A 24,743-nucleotide genomic window follows, 5' to 3' on the forward strand; every position below is an offset into this window, starting at 1 on the left:
TGGCACTTGTAAATTGTGACGGCTGCCTCACTCAACACACAGTTTTGTAGGTTTTTCAAGAGCTAATATGTATTGAAGCCTTCCCAAGATCTGACACCATACCAAGAAAGAAGGAACTTGTGGCTTCACCTCTTATTAGAGCTGGTGTACTGCTGTGTTTTAAGTGCATGAACTATATTTATTTATTTATTTATTTATATCCCGCCCTTCCTCCCAGAAGGAGCCGAAACTATATCTTTGTCCATGACAGCCAAATAGAACATTTGTAGAATTAATGAAGAAGAGATGAGGGTATTAATGAACCCCCGATTTCCCCCAATTTTAGTCAAATAATATTTTTCTCCATAGCCTTCTAAAAACTGCAGCTATTACAGAAGATAAAGAGGCTGGGTCTGTCTGACCCCCTTGTAATTTGAGCACTGAAGTAGAACCTCCATATTCAGGGGCAGTGCAACACTGAATGGCAGTTGAGAACCATGTTGCTGGACTTGATGGTCTGACCCAGCAAGAGCCCTCCTACCTACTTGTGAGCTGTACTTAATGTCTCCATTCAAATCTAATCTCAGCACTGATCTGACATGTATGCCCTCAAGAGGAGCCACTCTGTTTCCACCTACAGCCTGTCATTTGGAAACAGTAACACTGGCCTGCCTTACATGGAGATAATGTGAATGGGCAAGTGGGATACAAATATTCATTATTGTTATATGCGTCTTCTGAACCAGCCTCAAACAGTACAGCTTGCAAGAATGTGTGGGTGTCTGGGCTGAAAGTTCGGAAACAATAGTCCTTGGGTCTGGATTTCTATTTTTGAAGAGTTTTTCAAAGTCTGAACAAACTCCTGCAGCTGCCAGTTAAACAGACACTTGTTTTTCCTTGCTTTTTTTTTTTTGCTTCCTTTTCCTTTGCTCCAGGGGATGAAGCAGCCATTCAGAGTCTATAATAAGTTATTCCAAGGCAGCCTCCATGCTGATTCTATGGATTTCAATTTCCACGCTTTCCCCTCTAGACTGTTTCTAGCTAGTGTGCTCATTTTTGCGATGTCTCCCCTGGGAATGCTCAAACACAGCTCTGCCCTTCTGGGAAGAACAGAAATTCACATTGTTAGTGGGAAACAATTTTTTGAAAATTTTGTCAGCCTCTTTTAGAGCAAGTGGTTTTCCTTGTAGCAAAATTGAACAAGGCAACCAGGGGAAAAACATCATTTAATATGTTTTTAATAGACATAGACAGTGACCCATTGAAGTACAGAGGTTGAATCCACAGGCCTCTCAAAGGTTTTTTGGGGTCCCTCCTTTTTAATTCATTTTTATTTTTAGGCTATCTTCTCCCACAAGGACTCAGGGAAGGTTATCATACTTAATTCTACAATGTGTGTGGAGGAGAGCAACAGAAATGATGAGGGGCTTAGAGACGCAAGTCCTATATGGAAAGATTGGAGAAGTTGGGTATGTTTGCCCTGAAGAAGAGATGATTAAGAGGCGATAGGATGGCAAGCCATCTCCAAATATTTGAAGGGCTGTCACATAGGTGCTGGAGCAAATTAGTTTTCTGTTGCTCCAGAGGGTAGATCAAAATTGATTGGTTCAAATGGCAAGAAAAGGGATTTAGACTAACAGTTAGGAAGAACTTTCTGACAGTATGAGCTGTTTGTTTGACAGTGGAACAGGCTGCCTTAGAAAATGGTAATTCTTATATGTTAGAGGTTTTAAAGTAGAGCTTGGATGGCCTACAAGATATAGGCCTAGTAGTATGCACCATCAAGAGATTAGACTAGATTACCTTTGAGGACTCAAATCAAAGGCATGTATAAAATAATTTCAGATAAGCAGTTGATGTAGATGCTTTGGCAGGCTGCTTCATTATGGAGCAGAAATCTCAGTTCCCTTTCTTTCCCCCCCTCCCAAGCTGGTCTTAGAAACTAAACACTGAATGTTTAAACTACTAGCCTAGTATGCTGTGCAATTGTTTCATTCTTCCTTTATCCTGTTCAAAGATTCTTTCCCATCTTTATAAATGTTTTTTGTTTTGTTCCTTGGATGTGAAGCAGGGTTGCCAGGTTCAGGGCTTGATCCTGATCCTGTATCTTTAGAAGAAGAGAAAGTCAGCCAAGTGCAGGTGTTCTTGCAATACTGTAATCGGAAAAACCACAAGGTGAAATTCTCCCTCCCCCCCCTGCACAACTTTTAAAGATAAAGAAGACCTCTTGGTTGCCAGGCCCGGCCTCCAAGAGGTCTTCTGTATCTTTAAAAGTTGTGCAGGGGGAAAGGAGAATTCCACTCCCATTACAATGTTGCAAGAACACCTGCACTTGGCTGACTTTCTCTTCTCCTAAAGATACAAGATCAGTCTCAGGCCCTGAACCTGGCAACCCATTGTGAAGTGTAATGTCAGGGGTGGAGAACCTCTTTAGGCTGGAGGATCAGATCTTCATTTCCACAATGCCTGGCGGACCAAAGCTTCCCCAAGCCCTGATGGGCCACAGTTGACAGTTGAGCAGGGCTGCCCACCTATCAATCACCTGACATCATAGTGATGTCAGGTAATGCTTCCCTTTAAGCCTGATCTTTGGAACTTCAAAGCGAACCTGAAGGGAAATACTTGCAAATGCCCCCCTTCTGTTTGGAGAAGCATGCAGGGGACTAAAGGCGCACTCTGATTGGCCCATCAGCTGAAGGGCAGATGGCAGCATGCTTTCAAACACCCTCCTCCCGCTTCTTCTTCAGTCCTCTGCACAGTCTGAAGCATTGAAGGGTGGATATCTATTGTCCAATGATTAGTACAGTTATACCATGATTCTTTCAGACCCATCAATTAAAGGTCAGATGGGAGCACACCTTCAAACACCCACCATCACCAGTGATGTCAGCAGGTGGGTGTGGTTTTGGGGGAAATGGCCTTGGGACCAAATGATTGGCCCAGAAGCTGGAAGTTCCCCACCACTGTGTTACGTGGTTATTGGTTAGTTGATTAGCAGTGCTTTAAAGGGCTCTGCATTAAAGGTAACACTGCTATGGGTCCCAGGAAAGTCTTAAGCTTGCTTATGCCTAGGCTCAATCTGCTGATGCTCAGCTGAGAGCAAGCACAAACCTACGTGTGCTGGTTGAGGGAGGGAACACACAACAGTGGTCAGTCTTGACCACAAGTACTAAAAGCGTGCTTAACTCTGATGCAATCTGCAGGAACGGTTTTCCATTGTGAGTTCATGTGGTTATCCCAAGGAAAATGGTATCTGTCCTTTTTCTGGCATGCAGGCCAGTGAGCAGCCAGGTTGGGCCCTGGCTGAGGGGCCCTGAGGGTAGGAGGGTGAAGCTCCCATTTGGTGATCTGCAGCAGCATCAGGTTGTGGGACTCAGTGACCCGATGCTGCCATGGATCGCAAAGTAGGAGCTCATGGGAACCCCAACCCCCAATATTTATTTATTTATTTAATTACGCTTTTAAACCGCCCTATAGCAACAAGCTCTCAGGGCGGTGTACAACAATAGAGGCAGCATAGGGCTTAAATAAGCCTGCCCGTACCACCTACCTGTTGCATCAGTGAATTAGCACACACATATCTGCCATCACCCAAGATGGTGGTGAAGTGTCCCTAATGGTTAGATGCCCTTGCCGCCATCTTGGATGATGGCATATGCGCACATGCAGCTTGCAGAATGTCCACACTGACATGACAGATGGCTGGGCAGGTAGGCTTATTTAAGCCCGGTGCCACCTGTATCGTGCAGGGATGTTTGACTGTATGGTGCTGTGGGTCTGGGGCAGGTTGGTGCCCAAGAGCCTAGTCATGCCTGATGCTGGGCCTGTTGGCATGTGCACTACATTGATCCCAGCTCAGTCACTGAGATCATCTGCAGGAGTGGCTTTGGGCATCCCCCGAGTTGGCAAACTCATTTAACATTAGCACAAAATTGAGCCTTCAGTGTCATCGGCCCAGTTCTCTGGAATGCTCAGCCAACAGAGATTCAGCAGGCACCTTCTGTTTTAACTTTTAAGTGCCTGCTGAAAACCTTTTTGTTCCAGCAGGCTTATGCAGACAATTAAGAAGATGCTTTTTTTGTAACAGTTGACCTTTGTTTTTATCATATTTGTTAATGTTTTTATTCTATGGTTGATGTTTTTGTTAATGTGTTGTAAACTGCTTTGATGTTTTTAATGAAATAGCAGTATACAAATATTTTAATAAAACAAACAAACAAACAAACAAACAAATTGAGGCTGTAATGCTATACTGTACACACTTACCTGGGAGTCAATTCTATTGAACTCATTAGATTTCACTTCTGACATGCCTAGGATTGCACTGGAATAGCTACCCAGTACTATGCTCAAGTGGATGTGAGCATCTGCACTCTATATATGCCCTAATTGGTTCAGCTTCTAAATTCAGCAGTAAGGATCACAACCGGAGTCTTGGGAGACATCGTTCTGAAGGACCCAAATGACAAGAGGGCAGGATTATTTGCTGACGTTTTCTTCCGTTGAGCAGTCTTTTAATTGACAGCCATTGTCCAATGGTTAGTACAGTTATACTAGATGATTCTCCCAGACAAGTACTGCCAAAGCATGCTGTACAAATGTCCCATTGGTTTTAGCTTGATGAGTGAGGGAGAATGTGTTCTCTTGGCTAATAGAAAAGAAGAAGCTGAAATGTAAAGAGGTCAAGGAAAATGTCCAAGGCCATTTAATGTATTAGAGATAATCCCCTAAACATGTACGGCACCCAAAGATCCCCATCTATAAAATCTATAAAAAACAACAATTTTTTATTGTTCCTATTCACCTTCCAATGGACTCAAATCAGGACTTCTTAAACATCACATAGACAACAATCAAGTTGAAAAGGACTGAGTTCTTGCCATCTAGCTCTAGTAGTTGTGTTCAAGTGCCAAACAGGAGAGAAGTAGGATCACAGTGACAGGGCACACTCCTGACCATTTATGAGTGACCACAGTCTTCAGCTTGTACACGCACATGGGCTCTGTATCTACCATCAGAATTCCTGCACAAAACTAGAGAGAGACTATGCTTTTACAAACTATAGGCATATAGGCTCTTCAGTGAATATGTGGAGATCAGCAGCAAGGATTGCTGCCGTGGTCCTCTTCCATGCATTCACAGGAGCATAGGAAACTGCCTTACACTGAGTCAAACCACTGGCCTATCCAGCTCAGTATTGTCCTCACTGACTGGCAGAGGCTTTCCAGGATTTCATGCAGGAGCTTTTCTCAGCTGTACTTGGAGGCACCAGGGATTGACCCTGGGACCTATTGCATGCAATGCAGAAGCCCTACCATTGAGCTACGGTTAATCCCAATAGTCTTGTGCCGACTACCAAATGCACCCCATTCCCATGTTCTTGACCACACCAAAAGTCAAAACTATTAATAAAGATGTCATTTCATTTTTTATTATAGACTTTCATTATATAAAACATAATGGACCCTTCAGAGGTTTCTTCTGAATGGGTGTCTTTTCTCATGTGCTTCTCTCTCCATTATGGCTCAAGTAGAGTAGAAATCTCAGACATTAACATGCTATTTTAGAATAAAATGTATATCTGAACTATACAGAACATGCTGAGCCTCTTTGAGAATAGCTACAGCGTGCACAGTTAAATCCAAGACAGAGGAGGGGGAGCTCCAGTCTGTACCTCTAGACACAGATATGAGAAGCTGGGAAAGAGAATGAAAAGTACTCGACACTCAGGTATAAAGCTTGATGAAGGGAGAAATTCTTTAGCTTTTCAGCAAAAAGATAATTAAATTCTTCATGTTAGAAAGCACCTAGAAAATTGTTAATACTTCTCCCCAGTCAATGATTCAGTGTTTAATTCACAGGGTATTTTCATTCTGACACTGGTAAGTGGACACTTTTGTCAGACTATTGCAGGAAGGGGGAAGGTCAGGCCTGAGGGCCAAATGTGCCCCTCCAGGAATCTCTGTCTGGCCTTGGAGACTCTCCCAAGGTCATACACCCTCCTGAGCCACACCCCTCACCAGCTGTACCTCACCCCCTCCTTGAGTGTTTTTTTGGGGAGAGGGGCTGGCTGAGCTATGTCCTTGAACTCTGGTAATGACAGTTTGCTCAGATAGAGGACAGAGAAGGATGGAAGTCTGAAGAAATTAGCCCACTATAGAAAAGATCAAATTCACATTAGTTGCTGTGCTCATTTTTGCTTCTTGCCTCACTCATCACAGGCATGTGGCCCCAGAAGGTTGCCCAGAAGGGAATGTGGACTTCAGGCTGAAAACTGTTCCTATCTCTGGACAACAAATTGGGGATGGCCAAGGAGTCATCTTCATCTCTCCAGGAGTTGGTATATTCTGTTTCACCTTCCTTCCACCTCTGTATCTCTACTGCTTTTCTTGCTTGCTTGTCAGTAGCCCAGGTCACTCCCAGTTCTCTAGGTCCCTATGCCAGGGATTTCCAAACTGGGGTCCTTAAGCTTCATTCAGGTAGCCTGCAGCATGTCCACAGTAAATATTCATAATGATTTTCAGATGTATTTTTGTTGCTTCTTTTGTTTCTTACATTGTATTTTATTTGTAGTACAATTTGAATTTTATGGAATGCAAATTGTAATACAATAAAATACAATACAAGGAAAAAAAGAAGCAACAAAAGTAAAATTAAAAATTGTACAGCATTTGGCACAGTGCATTACAATTGCTACAACAGGCAGAAAAAATCATGAAGTGGCCCACCAAAACCCTCAGCAATTTTCAAGTGATCCATGGGGAACCACTGCCCTATGCCCATTCTCCCTCCTTCGGGGGGGGGGGAGTGGTAGAGGCAGCTAAATCTCTATGACAACACTTGCAGCCCAGTAGCTTAGGGCTTCTTCATTAAAAGTTAATGAAGTTCACTTCTGTACGCTGCCTGGGAAACACACTGGAGGCACAGACTGATCTTTCTCGCATTTCATTCACAAGATAATCCTCAGTGTTCCTAACGGCCATCCTATTAGAGAGTAAACAAAAACAGAGAAATAAATACCACATTGATTGAAGGAGGTAGTGCTATACAGGCGCTGTTGAGCACAGAGCTCTCAAAGAACCTCCTTCCCATAGTGGGCCCAAGGTTTTCTTGTTTGTTTACACTAAAAACCCTTCCGTACCACTTTTCTACACTTTGATCATTAACAAACAGCATTTTACCTCTCCAGCTATGAACAGAGTTGAAATTAAATCCTTACCTTAGGAAAAGGAGAATTCTTGGCTTTGTGTTGTGCCAAAGGCATGGAAGTGAAATCAAAACACTTTTGCTTTGTTGAAGTGGTCTTAACTGAGGCTCCATCTGCACTATACATTTAAAGCAGTATTATACTACTTTAAACAGTCATGGCCTCCCCCAAAGAACTGTTGTTTGTTAAGGAAGCTGAGAGGAGTGTTTCAGGGTATGATAAAAAGCTTTCAAAGCACATCACGTGGATGACTTTTCCATGTCAAAATGGTTATGTAGCTAGCCTGAGTGACACTGTAATGCACATGCCAAAATATAATTAAAAACTGGAAGGCCCAGGAGGACTTTCTCAAGTCCCTTTAACGAGCTCAGTTATAACAGTTGTAATGATTGTCTTTTTTTAAAGCAGGTGTATAACTTAGACTGAACATGATGGCTGGATTTGACTCTCCAAAGCCTCGTCATAAGATGTGGCTCTGGGGAAAGTCTTATATAGGAACTGTAGGTAGAAAGGCAGGGTATGTGAACAAAGCCTCTGAAACTGAGCTTTTTGTAGTATGTAGCTACTAGGTACCCAAGGGTGCATTACTAGCATTTGATATTGCAAGTAGTGTCATTGGCATAAAAAACTGAGTATCTTGACAATGCTGTTTGCCATCACTGTGTAGCCCTCAGTCATATCTCCCAAAAGAAAGGCTTTAAATGAACCGAATCTTCCCCAGCTTTTCTCCTCACATGTGTGCCCTGAATTGACAGGGGCTTAGATCCAACATGTGACTGAACTTCACAAACACTAGGTCTAGCACACATAAACATTGGTTTGAAAACACCCTGAAGACAAAATTTTAAAAACTGCCCCGTTCCCTTTTTGTTCCTGACAATCTCAAAATCCAGGATTTTCAGCCTGTATTTCTTTTAGCTTGTCAGTCCATGACGTAAAGTAGGTCACAGTATATCTTTCATCAGAAAAAGGAAGGAGACCACACAGATAGTTTGTTTGAGCACAGATCTCTGTTTAGAGAGCGCTCCAAATAAATCCTTGTTAGCACAGTGTCCTGTGTTTCATAGGAAAGTATGTAATCCAAGAGAATTATCCATCAGATGCAGAGATGCAAAGGTCTTTACTATACATGGCCACCTTTAGATAGGTAAGCAATCAGTGCTACAATCACTCCAACATACACCCCTGTGCCGATGGTGATGGAGAGGGCAGCAAGGAATAGTGCTCGCCGGGAAGCTGAGCTTGCCAGGTGAAAGTCCCCCTTGGAGATGGCCTTACTTGTCTGCAAACAAAGAAAAATACAATATTTGTATCAATGTACAATAGCCCCCATTAGGGATGGAAGGACATGTCAATTTCAGTTGTCTCTTTTTTCTCATTTTTCCAATCTTAAATTCAGTTCTCCACATTTCTGCAGGAATTTGTAGTTTAAAAAAAATCTCATGAAAATTCTTCAGCATTTTAGTGGAAATTTCTCCTAATAAACACATTTTTGTAAGCAAACTCCTAATATAATGTATTTTTGTATGTTATTTCCACTAATATATTAATTCCTATGCATACTTTCCCCTAATGTATGTATTTTTGTGGACATTGTTTGGTTGGAGAACTGCATTGCAAAATTTGGATAACTGCGAATTTTAAAGAATGGCTGTGTTTCAGTTCTCATGCTGTTTTGGAAAGTGCAAATTTGATAGATTTGGCTTTAAATGCAAACTGAATTGAATTTCTCCTCCATCCCTAGCTCCCATAACTAATAATATCAGCTGTATTTCAGTGAAGAGGAAAGGCTCTTGTCTTCCTCAAAATTGTTTGTGTGTGTTTGTAAAATTTATATTATACTATATTATATTATAGGATGAAACTGAGAGGCACTGATTGGCCCAATGAGCTTCATGGCTGAGTGAGGATTTGAACTCTGGTCCTGGTCCATTTCATGTTTCTGTTTTATTTTTATATCTTGAGGTTTTAATTTTTACTTATAAACCACCTAGAGAGCATTTGTTATTGGGTGTGGTCAGTACATGCATACATACATACGTATCTGTGAACTTTTAGAGGCATCTGGTTAGACACCATTGAGAAAAAATATGCAGAATGTTCTATCTTGGTCTGATCCAACATGTTTATGTTGGTCCATCCCTTCAGTGACTGTATAATGTTGCTTCTTCTAGATATTTCCTTGGAGATAAGCTGACCCAAATTCACTGAAATACTCAGGGAGAACACAAAACACTTTCTTAACTCATTACTTACTGTGTGTGTGCTGTCTCCTTTTTTCCTTTTCTTTACAACCTGACCGGATGGCGGATGTTCGACCTGTTCTGGATGGGGTTGCACTCCCCCTGAAAGATCAGGTTCGTAGCTTGGGAGTCCTTTTAGAACCATCCCTATCACTTGAGGCTCAGGTAGCCTCGGTGGCACGGAATGCTTTTTACCAACTTCGACTGGTGGCCCAGCTACGCCCCTATCTGGACAGAGAGAACCTCGCTTCAGTAGTTCATGCCCTGGTAACCTCTAAACTAGATTACTGCAATGCGCTCTACGTGGGGTTGCCTTTGAAGACGGTTCGGAAACTGCAGCTCATGCAGAATGCTGCGGCCAGACTGTTAACGGGGACCAGACAGTCCGAACATATAACACCGATTGTGGCCCGCTTGCATTGGCTGCCTATATGTTTCCGGGCCCAGTTCAAAGTGCTGGTTCTAACCTACAAAGCCTTACACGGCACAGGACCACAATACCTGATGGAACGCCTCCCCTGATATGAACCTACCCGTACACTACGCTCAACATCGAAGACCCTCCTCCGAGTGCCTACCCATAGGGAAGCTCGGAGGGTGACAACAAGAAAAAGGGCTTTTTCAGTGGTGGCCCCTGATTTATGGAACAATCTCCCTGAGGAGATACACCTGGCGCCAACACTTCTATCCTTCCGGCGCCAGGTTAAAACTTTCCTCTTCGCCCAGGCATTTTAATATGTTTTTAGTATGTGTTGGAATTGTTTCATCTTTTAAAATTTTAAATCTTTTTAATGTGTTTAAATTGTTAATATGTGTTTATTGTATTTTGATGTTAGTCTTGTGCACCGCCCAGAGAGCTTCGGCTATGGGGCGGTATATAAGTTTAATAAATAAATAAATAAATAACTCTGAGGCCATGTCTACACAGGAATCTCCAGAATTAAAATATGTTAACCAAGCACAGGCTGTGCCTACAGGGCTTTCCTGTGGCACTTCCATATCTGCTTTACCAGAAAACGTATCCTGAGCTAAAATGCTGATCCAAGAGCAGAAGGCATTTTCTTGTAGATATGTCTTCAAGCTACCATTTTGCATAGCTCAGGTTTCAACAGCCTCTGAGTTTTGCTTCCTCCTCTTCTTTCTTCAGCCTGCTAGGCACTACAATAGTAACTGAGTAAACTTCTTTAGCCTTAGCTTGCTTGCTTTGAAAGAATCTAAAGTTTAAATACTTGTAGGCAATCCCCCCAATCCCTACTTCTTGTGCCTCTTGCAATACTTTCTAGTCGGGAGGGGCCACAAGGCACATCCCTGTTGCTAAGGTGCCACTGCCACGTTGCTTCCACCTGTCAACCTTACTTTCTGTTCCTCCAGTTGCTATGGCAACAAGACCAGCAGCAGCAATGTAGTTCTTGGTCCAGAACACTGGGCAGGCTGCTGCACTGGGTGCCATAGCACTGCTTTGGGACCTTGGGGGAGGCTGGGCTTAGGACCCCAACATCACAGTTCTACAGAATCATGCCTCTCACTGACTCACAACGGGCTAATTCACAAGCTACTAAAATCCTGCTTGTTATCTTGCTGCTTAGTTTCTAGTAGCCTTACACCGTTCAGAAGGACCACATAATTGCCTAAAGCGTAATGCTTTTGTGTTGCTGACAAATGCTAATTTATCCCTCTCCCAACCTTTTCACCCCAACAATTCTAATGCTAGTCTGCTCACTAGTCTGACAGAGCAATCCACCTCAGGGGAAGCCACCAGGCTGGGAGAATTGGAAGCTGCATGTATGAACACAGAAGAAAAAGCTGGTTCTCACAAATGCTTCCTCCATAGACTTCCATTATCATTATTTTCTTAAACTGACCTTTTCCTCAGCCTAACTTTTGCCTGGATCAGGACCCACAGGAGTGCTCTGACCAGGATTTGGATGTTGCGTAAGTCCCCCCCCTGCTTGGACCTTTCTCCATCATGCCCCCAGAATGCCCCTTTTTTGGGCCTTCTGCTGGCTTCCACTGGAACCCCTTCCACCGGGCTGGGCTTCCCGGACAAATCCCTGCTGACAGGGTCGCAGCTCAGCAAGGGGTTTCTGCCAGCAGAGCCTAGCAGAGCCTGCCGGAGCTGGGACCCTGCCAACTCAGCCAGGGGTCCACCACATCCAACTCCTCTTAGCCCGATGTAAATATGAGGTGGATTGCAACCTGAGTTGAGAGCAATTATCTGTTACAAGATGCAGTAATGGCCACCAGCTTGGATGGCTTTAAAAGAAGATTAGACAAATTCATGGAGGACAGGGCTCTCAATGTGCTCTGCCACCCTAGTCAGAGGCAGCATGCTTCTGAAAACCAGTTGCCGGAAGCCTCAGGAGGGGAGAGTGTTCTTGCACTCGGGTCCTGCTTGCGGGCTTCCCCCAGGCACCTGGTTGGCCACTGTGAGAACAGGATGCTGGACTAGATGGGCCACTGGCCACTGGCAGGCTCTTCTTATGTTTTTTGTTTTTATGTTCTTACAATGTTAAAGTTAATAGTTCATTCTTTCAGCCAATGCTGTCCAACTTCCTCAAGTGGCTTTTTCGAGTGGTTCTACTAAATGTTGGAATTCCTTTCTTAAGCGCATGATGAAACTGGTGTGTTTTTAACTCTCTCTTTTAGGTGCCAGAAAATCTGATGGGAGCTGGAGTCCAATAATATCTGGAAGGCACCACTATGGTTACCCTTGTTTTTATTGGTTTTACCTGCTGTCTTTTTACTTGTGTTTTTTCTCCTGCTGCTTTTTAAAAAAATTGTATTGCAAGCTGTATTATAGTAAGGATATAATAAGTAATATAGAAATCCTATGTTAAATTGAGCCTTAATTAAGTATTTATTGAAACTCACAGATATTCTTTTATTATTTCTGGACCTTCTGCTAGGTCAGTTTGATTACAATGTAGCTCAACAGAAATCAGTGGAAATCCACTGGTATAATCATGTAATAGACAGTCTTCACATGGCAAATCTTTAATGCCACATTCACACCACACACTTATTTTACTATTATTCCATTCCAGTTTAAACAGTCATGGCTTCCCCCCAACAGTCCTGGGAAGTGTGGTTTGTGAAGGGTGCTGGGAGCTGTTAAGAGACTCCTATTCCCCTTACAGAGATACAGTTCTCTGAGTTGTTTAACAGTCAGTCTCTCTTCCCAGGGAAGGGAACTCTGGGAAATGTAGCCTGTGAGGGAATAGAGATCTCTTAGCAACTCTCAGCACCCTTCACAAACTACACTTCCCAGGACTCGTGGGGGGAAGCCATGGCTGTTTAAAGTGGAATAATAGTGGAATAAATGTATGATGTGGATGTGGCCTTAAAATGCTTTCATTTTCCTCTACAACAGGCCTGGGGAACCTTTGGCTCTTTAGATGTTGGTGGACTCCAACTTTTGAAGAGTGCCAGCCAACATAGCCAATGTTCAGTGATAATTGGGAGTTGTGGTCTCACAGCATCTGGAGGGCCAAAGGTTCCCTATCCCTCTCTATAGAAACTGTTTATAGTACTAGGGAAGTGGAATTAATATAATCTGTTTGGACCCCAGTCAAGCATTTTATAAAATACCACACAAGAAATTACTATTTAAACAGGAAATAATGAGTAACAAAAATAAGTCAGACAAAGAGTTATGCTGAAGGGCAAAAGTTCAAGTTAGGGGACTGGGGAAGAGCCCTCAGGGAAGGTGTTCAGTGGTAGAGTATCTGCATTGCATACAGATGGTCCCAGATTTACCCCCACCCCGAGATCTCCAGATAGGGATGGGAGAGACCCCAGTCAAAATCCTAGAGAATGTATAGTAATGTTTCTAATGCTTGTTGGAAATGTAAACAACAAGAAGGATCTTTTTATCATATGTGGTGGTTGTGTAAACAGGCAAAATTATTTTGGGCACAGATAGGTAGGATGATGCAAAAAATCTTAAAGATAAATATTCAGTCAAAACCAGAATTTTTTTATTGGGTTTTATGGATAAACAAAAGGAAAAGAAATATGGAAGAATAATATTATATATGATCACGGCAGCAAGATTACTATATGCACAAAAGTGGAAAATGGAATCGATACCAACAATGGAAGAATGGCTATTGAAATTAATGGACTTAGTTGAGATGGACAAATTAACATGTCTTATTAGAGAAAAAACGACAGATACATTTCTTAAGGAATGGAAGCCTCTTTTGGACTTTTTGTTGAAAGAAAAAAATGAAATGATGATAATGGGATTTGACGATTAATTAAGATAGACTTTGGAAAAAAGTGGATTTCGTATGTTTTAGGAGACAGGTTTGATATATATTATATACTTATAGCTGATCTGTAACAAATCGGAAGTCAAGTTTTTCTTTTTCTTTTATTTTTTTCTGTTGTATTGTTTTTGTTGTATTTGTATTTGTTTTTATAAAAATTTGAATAATAAAAAAATTATTATAAAAAAAAAAATCCTAGAGAATCGCTGTCAGTCTGTGTAGCAATACTGAATTAGATGGACCAATGGTCTGACTTGGTGTAGGGCAGTTTCCTGCGTTCCTAACAAGTAAAATTCCTCTGCAATCAGTTTTGGGCCCTACTGGATTCATTATGGATCCTGGGGAGGAAAAGAAGAGGTTGCTGGTGAACTTTGTGAATGAGACCAAGATCAGAAGCCTTCTAAGAACAGGGAAGAATTGGGTAAATATGCAGGATGAATGGGAGTAACAGAATTGACATTAAATTCATCAAAACAAAGAGTGAATTGATGCATTTGGGGACAATTTTTAAAATTTGTTTGTTTAAGCAGATTTATATCCTGCCCTTCTATAGTAGTGACAATTGTCAGGGCAGCCACATTGTCAGCTTTGAGACTGGAAAGGAGAGAGGAAGAAAGAGCTTGAATACTGAATTATCAATATGTGATTTATAAGCTAATTTTGGATGTATCTCGCAGGTTTTTTCTTTTTTACTGCAGATAGGGAAATATTGAAACCACTGTGTAAGTTACTGGTGAGGGCTTATTTGAAGTACTGTTGACCAGTAGTGTCATGGTGCATTTTGAAGTACAGGAACTCAACATGACAGCCCCTGTAGCAGGGGTATGGAACCTGTAGCCCTCCAGATCTTGCTGAACTACAGCTCCCATCTGTGCAGTATGTCTGCAATCCTGTGCATGGTTACCTGGGAGTAAGATCCAATGAACTCAGTGGTGCTTACTTCTAACTGCAGAGGTTCAGCTTATTAAACACAATGAGGTTTAACAAGTTGTAAATTACACTGAGACAGGTGAAGTACAACCTTCAGCTTTTAATTAGAAAATCTTGTAAAGAGTGTTACCATTTAACAACTGTTGGCCTGAAATAGAAACCCCATCAAAGAAAAGAATTATACAGCCTCTGCATGGTTATTTTCCTCATTTCTAACTTCCTTTATTTTCCTTAATCTGTCCAAAACAAATGTAAAACCTGAAAGACTCATTCATTCACCAGAGCAAAGAGAGTCCATCGATCGCCCTGGCACATGGGCAGATGATGTCATTGCTCCTGCTTTGAAAAAAGCTCCAGAGCTATGCTCCCCCTACAACACCAATGACAAGTTTTCATTGACCATGTTCAAGACTCTTGGCTGTCTGCCAAAGAATTTTGCCATTTGTGGAGGCTGGGATATAGGAGAAGACTGATATCCAGCCCAAAATAACTTGAGTGGCATTTTGTGTTTGTGCAGGGAATATTAAAGATAAAGATAAGCTCTCCCAAGATGATGGCAGAAGGTAGGGGAGACAGAAGATAAGAGTTTTGTCCTGCATTTGTGCTGCTTTTAGACTACCTCCTGAAGTTCTGGTTTCTCCCTGAGCTGCAATGGTACAAATCCCTTCTCTAGCCTCCCTACCCAACTACCATAGGTTGTATTCAGCTACGTCCTACTCAAATTAGACCCACTGAAGTTAAGGAACCTAAGTTAGTCACATCCATTAACGAAGTAGGGTTAGCACTGAATGCTAGTGCTGTCTGTAAACTGCTGATGCACACTTTGTGTAATATCCCCTGGGAATATGTTGGTTGGCAAAGTATAAATCCTTTAATTAAATAAATAAAAATGCAGAACCAGGTGCTTCAGTTACAGGTGGAACAAACAGATGCAAAAGGAGATAGGAGTCCCGTACCTTTAACAGTAGTGTAGAAGAGGGATGATCAGCTGTCTGCTATATCACAATGGTGCAGTAAGGCTGCTAATGGGGGTGTCCTGTGCTGAAAGACCTGCACTAGCTGCCAGTACTTTAGTGGACCAAATTTATGGTCTTGCTATTGGTATATAAATCCCTGAACAACCTGGGAGCAGGTTACCTCTGGGAACACCTTATCTTGCCTGATCATTCCTTGAGAGAGACACTCTTAGTGCTGCTGTATGTGCCCAAAGTTTGTCTTATGTCTGTTAAGACCAGAGTATTTAGTGTGGTGGCACCTGCCCTTTGGAATGTGTTTTCAGTAGGGTTGCCAGACTCAGGGCCTGAGAATGATTCTGTATCTTGAAGAGAAGAGAAAATTCAGCCAAGTGCAGGTTTCTTGCAACACTGTAATGGGAAAAACCACAAGGTGAAATTCTCCCTTCCCCCTGCACAACTTTTAAAGATACAGAAGACCTCTTGGTTGCCAGGTCTTCTGTATCTTTAAAAGTTGTGTAGGGGTAAGGGAGAATTTCACCTTGTGGTTTTTCCCATTACAGTGTTGCAAGAAACCTGCACTTGGCTGAATTTTCTCTTCTCTTAAAGATACAGAATCATTCTCAGGCCCTAAGCCTGGCAACCTTAGTTTTCAGTGCACATCAGGCAGGCACCTACAGTACTGCATTTAGGCACCTGCTTAAAACTCATCTGTTCACCCAGGCTTTCCCCGAGGGGTGATCCAACTATGTTATATATTAGTCTGATCTACTGATTTGTGATGTATTTTGTATTTGTTTTATGAATGCAATGTTACTGTTGACTTTATGTTGTTCACAGCCATAATATATCTCTTTAATGTTGGCAGTATAGAAAATTTAGTCAATAAATAAAATAATAAATAAGAGTGGAAAGACAGTACTTGTCAAAAATTCTCTTTTGCACAGCACCTGGACACGCTTGATATGACATCTCGGAGTCTCTTTCTTACGGGGTGGGACTAGCAGTGGTTAAAGTTACCTTGTGAGGCTTCAGGGTCACTTTAAAGAACAAGTGATCCTATGATGAGCTATAACCTGAGCCTCACATGACTTTCCCATGTAAACTGAGAGGTAAGCACCCAGCTTCTGATATTGGGCATCCTTCCTGGGATCATGACATGAACACCGCTCCTTTTTCATGCAATGGGAATGCAACCAATATATTCTGAGCCTGATACAAGACTAGCCCTATCATCAGGCAGATTGAGGGCAGATTTGGGCATAGCATTAAAAGGGTGTGTGAATTATTTATTTTACTGAACGTTTTGCCGCTATAACAAATGAAATTTGGATTTTGTGCAAACATATCTTGGGTTGGCTATAGCTAGGTATATATATTTTAATCATGTACAGGAAACACTCCACATCCCAGGAAGCTCCTAGGTAATTTCATGTTAGCAGGGTCCTAGTTTGGTGGGCATGGGACTGCAATGTACTTGCCATAGTAGTTAATCCAGCCCTGCCAGGCCTCTTTTACAAAACAGTTCACTAAGCCAAGAACAATGCTGTGCATAGGAGGAAACATCGGTATATGCAAATTCTTACCCCTTGAGAAAAGTAGAAGGCAGCAATTCCCAGAGGCCAGAAACAGCAAAGCATTGAAAAAATAGCCAAGCCTAGGTGGTCTCGTGGGGGAAGCATAAGAAAATGATCTTCACTCTCGCTGTCACTCGAAGAGTCACTCTGGAAAACAAATTAAGCCAATGGTACAACGCAAGTCTGACCCACAGAGTAAATAGAAGGAGAAGGTGTAACTAACAGCCATATATTAGGAATAATTTGATTTGGATCCCTGCATTGAGCAGGGGGTTGGACTTGATGGCCTTATAAGCCCCTTCCAACTCTACTATTCTATGATTCTATAATTCACACTACGCATGTATGATGTTGCTGCTATGACAACACATTTCTCCTGATAAACAGTTGGCAGATGATCTTCATGGGGCAGTAAGCAATGCAATGACGTTTCAGTGAGATGAGTCCATCACACATTCAAGCAACAGAGTCAGCCTCTATGATCTATTCTGCTTGTCTGTCAGGAACAGTGGCTAGTACGAATAATCTACTGGGAACTGCATGTCCAACAGAGATTTACAAAATGATCTGTGGGCACCACCTCCATCATCATAATTTTTCCTCCTCTTCAAAGAGAAAATACCTGATATCTATTAGGCAGGAGATGTGCTGCATAGTATGCTGACTGAGAAATATCTTCTTTGCTTCAGTATACAAACCATTTACTCTGGAGTGGTCTGGCAGGTATTTCATAGAGCTCCGTAGGACTTCAGTGAGACTATTTGGGAGTAAGAAACTTGTGATTTTAAGCAATCAGTACATTAATTGTATTTGTCTACTGTGCTAACCGAATGAATTTTATCTTAGATGGTAATCTTATCCTACATGCTGATCCTAGATATCTAAAACAGAACATTGTGGGGGGGGGAGTACAACTGACAGATACACTTGAAAATCTTGAAACAAACAAATCATACCAGCTCAAGAAAGATTTACTGATATTTTCAAACTATTTGCTTCAGAAAAGATTCTTAATTTCTAATGCCCTTTTAATTTCTAATGGACTCAAATTCTGAGGATTTGAGTCTGTCAAGTTCCCTGAAGACTATGAAAATTATTGACAAAAGAGTAATGAAGGACGTAGGCCAGGAGTCCTCAATGTTTTTGGGCCCCCAGGTATGTTTGTAAATTTAAGATATTGTTTTGGAGATCACAAAATACCCATTTCACAGAAGAAAAGCTGATGAGGCTCAGAAGCCCCATCCAAAACAAGCAAAACATTTATACTACCCCCAAAACAAAACTCAGATAAAGAAAGCTGGCAATATTTCATTAAAAAAGGCAAGTGCCCAACCACCACCACCACCACCCCTTTTTAAAAAGAATGAGGGGGGAGGGGGCTTGGTGGGTGCCAAGGAAATGTCTGGGGGTACATAAAGATCTAATTTTGGTATCCTGCCCCTTTTGGATGTAATCCTTCCTGATAGTGTCAGAGACTCTGTTTCAGTAAGAGGCATCTATTCTGATAAGGAAAGCAGTTCCCAAGTACCATCTTGGGACCAGAAGGTAAAAAATTGAAAGTTAGATTTGTGCTACACTAGTGACTTGTCATTGCTTTATTGCTCAATCCCAAACATATTCACTCGGAAGAAAGTTCCATTCATTTTAATGGAACTTACTTCCAAGTTAAGTTTGCTTAAGGACACTTTAGTTGTTATATAGCCATGAGAGTAGCTGTATACTATAGCCAGCGTGGATTTTTCACATTCCGCAATGTTAAATTGAAAAGAACCCTCATGCCATTCTGATGTTTCCCACAACCTCATTTCAAAACAAAACCTGACAAAACTGAACTGAACTGCTTAACAACCCTGTCAATTTTCATGGTGATACACAAAACAGTCAGAGAGAATCGAGAGTTCAAAGTCCAAAAAGAGAGAAAAAAAACCCAGAGCCCTTTTGGACTTTTTTCTGTCAGAGTTCTCATGATCTGTTGAAATTCATTAAAAATCAGCCATGTTCACAGAGTACCTGTAATCCTACTATTGACCTTGCCCCATACGCTGACCTTCATCTTCTGCAGTTTAAATGTTTAAAAAATGCCTGGCTGATTTATAATTAATTTAAGAAATTTTGGCTTGAACTGAATGATAGTGTCGGGCATGCTCAGTAAGAACCAACTGTTCTAAAAGCCAGACTTGCAGCTGCTGGGCTTGACTAATCCCGGGGCCACACCTATACCAGACTTTGATTTCATGTGAGACAGTCATGGCTTCCCCCAAAGAATCCTGGGAAGTGTAGTTTGTGAAGGGTGCTGAGAGGAGAGTCCTATTCCACTGACAGAGCTCCAGTGGCCAGTGGTTGAACAGTCAGCCACTTTGACTGAAGCTCTGTGAGGGGAACAGGGCCTCTCCTAGCCACTCTCAGCACCCTTCAATAACTACACTTCCCAGGATGCTTTGAGAGAAGCCATGACTGTCTAAAGTGAAATAAAGGTCTGATGTGGATGTGGCCAGGGACAGCTTTGGTTTAAATTTGGGTGGGAGGCTACATGTGCCTGCTGTAGAATAAAAAGGTGGGGGAAACACTGAAAAGCAATGATACAGTTCACAATGTTTTCCTTTTTGAAAAGAAAAGGGCTTCCACTCTGCCCAGTACCCACCCACCCAATTTCCTCCCCTCCCCCAGGTCAGTGTTGGACTATGACCTGGGAGACCAGGGTCTGAATCCCCACACAGCCATGAAGCTTACTGGGTGACCTTGGGCCAGTCACTGCCTCTCAGCCTCAGAGGAAGGCAATGGTAAAACCACCTCTGAATACTGCTTACCATGAAAACCCAATTGATAGGGTCATCATAGGTCGGAATTGACTTGAAGACAGTCCATTTCCATTTTCAAATATTGCACAGAAATAAATCCCACTGAACTCAAAAAGTATGCAAATGATCAAATCCACTCTCCCTCCTCCCTCCTATCCCCTCCCTCTTGCCCCTTCCCTCCCCATCCCCATCCCCTTCCTATCCCCTCCTTCCCCTTCCCCCTCCTCCCCTCCCCTTCCTCCTCACTGTGGTCAATTTTACCTATCTTAAGCATGGTTGCATGGGAGTAAATACCATTGAACTCTATAAACATGCAAATTATCAAACCTCCCCTCCCACTTCCTTTACCCCCTCCAATCCCCTCCTTTCTCCTCCCCCTCCCCCTCCTCCTCCCCCATGGTCAGTTTTACCTATCCTAACCATGATTGCATAGGAGTAAATCCCATTGATCTCAATAAGAATGCAAATGACCTGCCTTTTCCCTCCTTCACCTGCCTCCTCCCCTCCCCTCCCCTCTTCCTTCTTCCTCCTCCCCTGCCCACTCCAGCCCTGCCTCCCTCCCCCCATCAGTTTTATCTATCCTAATCATGATTGCACGGGAGTAAATCCCACTGAACTCAATAAACATGCAAATGAACAAACCTGTCTTCCTCCCATCCCCCTCCTGTCTGCTCCCATCCCCCTCCTACCCTCTGCCCTTCCTTCCCTCCCTCCTCCCCTCCTCCCCTCCCCATCCCCCTGTGGTCAGTTTCACCTACACTAAGCATGATTGCAGGGGAGTAAATCCCACTGAACTCAATCAGCATGCAAATGATCAATCCATTCTCAGCAAACTTGCACAGGATCCAATTTCTTACCTCCTGGATTAAAAAGCAGAGAAATTCACTAACAGGCAAAACAAACTTTTGAATGCACCAGGGGAGCAGGAGACCTGACCTCCTCTCTGAGATATTGTACTGCCCTACAAATTTGTCAAAATGCAAACACAATTTGGGTTGGTCTTTCACAGTCCAATTGGAAGGATTGGGTAGCATGTGCCTCTGAGCATATGGTGAGTGGTGGCAACACCTGCAATCACCCCAAATAATAGAAAGAAGACATGTGCTGTGCTGGTCTTGTTTTAGCAGGAAGGAAGCAACATTATTAAGACAGTTGATATAGTTCAGATGGTCATTTTAAATATGTCTGATTCACTTTGCAATTTTAGTGAAGTTTCCTATAGGAAACCATTTGCTTCTATTTCTGTGAATATGTGAAGTACAGCAACACTTTGCAAAGTTTATACTAAAAAAACTCAATAATTGTGGAATAATGGTACTGACTGTTCTACAGAATAGCTTCCAGTGGACATCAGGAGTGTCTCAGTTTGCACAAGATAAAACAGTGGGAGGTGAAATATATTCTAGCAAAATTCTAGGTGTGCTCTATGTTTCTTATCGACTGTGCCCACCTTGCCTTAAATGAAGTGGTTTAAACACAGCAGGCTGAAAACATGCATCCTCTTTTTTCCAACAGCTAGAGTCGTTCCTGGAGTAGCAACATATTGTAATCAGTCTGATTTTACATCAAACTGCAGTTTCAGATTCAACTGTTAATGCACCCAAAATAGAAATAGAACATAACCTCCCATTTGAAACACAAAAGGCTGTTTTCACCATCATATGACATTGACCAATAAAAAGGCTTTGAAATTAATAAAAATAAATTTGACACAGGTTTCTAGGATGAATAATGAGGGAAATAAAATTTTCTGGATTAGATTCTCTGTAGAAACATTAGTAACATAGGAAAGAAGCAAAGTAAAAAGAACACCAACAAACACAAAAATATACTTCTCCATCTTTGGAGATGGCAAGTGTTGCCACCACTCACCATATGCTCAGAGGCACGTTACCAAATTCTTCCAAGCTACACAGGAAGTGGATTGGACTGTGAAAGACCAACCCAAATTGTGTTTGCATTTTGACAAATTTGTAGGGCAGTACAATATCTCAGAGAGGAAGTCAGGTCTCCTGCTCTACTGGTGCATTCACTATAGCTGCCCAATTTCCCTGCTTTTTAAAGTTTGATAGAAATATCTGTGGGCTATAGGTACATTCTTAAACCGCAAGGTTTTTTGCCTATTAGTGATTAAATAACACCGTGTGAAATAGTAACCCAGAAAGCTACAATAAATGATGGTGCTGGTGGTATTGGTGATGATGATGATAACAATAATAGTAGCATTGTTAGAACTCGCCACTCATGGATGTCATCTCCAACCCTTGATGTGAAGCAATTGGCATCCTACAGATTTTATTCTTCCCCTACTGAAAGCTCCTTCCACTAAGGTTGTCTGGATATAATATTTCTATGGCAACTATCACCACCATGGCATTAAAGAAGCATTTTCACCCTTGTACTCTTTCTCTCATTGAGTATTTTACAATCTCCCCCCCCCCACTCTCTCATTTGACCTTCTCTTTTCCAGCTGCAGTTTCACATATTCTCTCCTTATTCTTAACAGTTTCACACAGAAGAAGAAGAAGATTTGCAGAATTTCTATGTCATCTCTTTCTCTGGCCACTTGGATTTGGGGCAAAATCCTTAATAACAGAAATCATTGATATGAAATAGATTCTTATTTTTCTCTCAAGCTAAATTGCCAGCTCCCAAGTTGGGGCTCACTTAACCACATGCCCCCCTGTAATTATCTTTAGCTATATTATCCTTAATGCATTATACCAGGGATGGGCAACTGTTTGTTTCTGTTGAGGGCTGCATTCTCTTGGGGGTAATCTGCATGGCAACTCTAGATGGGGCCAAAGCCAGTGGTGGGTGGGGCCAGAAGCAAAAGTGGGTATGGTCCTCCTTCAATTTCTGATGCCCCTGCCCTTCCTCACTTCGCAGTAGGCTGATGGGGGATGGACAGATCACTCTGGCCAGGAGGTCAAACGGATCACTTGCAGAGGGATTTTGAAATCAGGATGAGGCCTAAGAAAAAGACCCATCCCTGTATTAAATCCTCAGGTCTAATTCTGCAGAAATAACGGAAACTATCTCTCAGGCAGAAGATTTTACCATTTACCTCAGTTTGGCCTACCATTATTTTATATATATATATATTAAACAAACATTATTTCCATGTTTACTTCCTACTTCAAAGTATGCTTACTCAAAAGTAAATCCCATAGCCTCTGAAATTTACCTCATATTCCTGCAATTCCTCTTCCTCCACTTCATAGGACACTGTCTGGATTTTGATATCATTTTCCATTAGGGCCCGCCCTTGTGTTTCCTGTGCAACAGAGGCCTCAGTGGGATGTTCTTTATTTCCCATGAAGGTTGTCTCACAGCTTTCACCTTTGTTGTCCTTGACTTTGACATTGGCCTCATCCTTCACCAGGATGAAATTTGGGCCATACAATGCTTCAACAGCTAGCTGAAGAGAACTAGCATCCAGCAGCTGGTGAGTCCTTGCATTGCCAGAATTTTGGAAGATGTAGGAGTATAGTTTACCCTGGCAACGGTGGCCAGGATAATCCTGGTGGTAAGTGTAACTGCCATGAAAATGTCCATCGTTCTTGGCCAACAGAGGATTCTGAAGTTCACTCACACTTTCCATTCTTCTGAAAGCTCTTTGCAAGATGCTTCTACGATAAATAGATGATCGAGGTCCTGAAGAATAAAAACGGCAGAATTAGGGGGCACATAAAGTATAGAAACTCATTAAGTTATGAGTGAGGAATCTGTGGCCTTGCAGATGTTGTTCTCCCATCAGCCCCAGCCAGCATGGCCAGTGGTCAGAGATGATGGGAGCTATAGTCCAACAATAGCTGAAGAGAGCCACAGGTTTCAAACCTCTGGACTAAGTGGTTCAACCACAATTATTGTATCATGTTAGCCAGTGCTGGGAACATGTCTGGGTTGATGGAAATCCCAGGGTTGGGTTCATATCAGAGAGGTTCCAGCATGCATCTTGACCATTGGAACTTGAATTATGGCACACTGGGGGAAAGCTGATGGAGATCTCATTTAGATGTGTGTTGGCTGCTTGAAATAAGACAAGCAAAAAAGAGAACACTCTAAATGGAAATTCTATATGAATGTCTCTAGTTTATAATAGGTTTCTCATTGGACGTTTGACTTGTATAGAATTTAATATATAATATATATAATATATTTTACATTTTTAACTTTTTTCATGTGTGGTTCAATTATCTGTTTAATCATTGTTATGCCATTATCTTTTTAGATAAAGCCCTTTATAAAAGCATTTTTGACCAAAACACGTTGGACATATACAAATAATATTGTTAGGCACCACACTTCTGAAACCAGTGTTGGGTGGCACCCCAATTTCCAGGTGGTATGAAACTTCCAGGGGTTCCTGAGATTACCCAGGGTTTGGTTTCCTTGGAAAGAAGGTCAGCAGAGATTGTGGTGTCTTATAGAATATATGGTTTTTATTTACACATATTCACAACCTGAGCATAAGATGGAAGGGTTCTCAGCATTAACAGTCCATCAGATCTTGCTCCCCAAAGCCTATAGCTTTGGGGGTACAGACACAGAAGACAGGCCTGTCTCTGTGTCTTTCTAGGTTCACCCCCAAGACCGGACTGAAAGATACAAGCCTCTCTCTGGTTCCAGGATGGGGAGATGGGGGCCTGTCCCCTGAAAAGAGTTCCCATAGCAACAGGATCTCTCTTGGCCACGTCCGTTTTGATATGCAGATTGACCACTCAAAAAGTCCATTAACTCACAGTCTGACTTGTCTGAACAATTAGTTTAACAAAGGAAATT

General features: G+C 42.1%; 1 protein-coding gene across 1 annotated transcript; it reads right to left on the reverse strand.

The window, feature by feature from the left end:
* Positions 1-8,309: 8,309 nt before the first annotated feature.
* Positions 8,310-23,562, reverse strand: SYNDIG1L (synapse differentiation inducing 1 like). The gene is made up of 3 exons (XM_061613231.1): positions 23,146-23,562; positions 17,170-17,307; positions 8,310-8,468 (listed from the first exon to the last, which is right to left on the reverse strand). The coding sequence occupies exons 1-3, from the start codon at positions 23,560-23,562 to the stop codon at positions 8,310-8,312; spliced, it is 714 nt and encodes a 237-aa protein (XP_061469215.1).
* Positions 23,563-24,743: the final 1,181 nt, after the last annotated feature.

Source organism: Rhineura floridana, chromosome 2 (assembly GCF_030035675.1).
Source record: "Rhineura floridana isolate rRhiFlo1 chromosome 2, rRhiFlo1.hap2, whole genome shotgun sequence".
In the NCBI taxonomy this organism is placed as follows: Eukaryota; Metazoa; Chordata; class Lepidosauria; order Squamata; family Rhineuridae; genus Rhineura; species Rhineura floridana.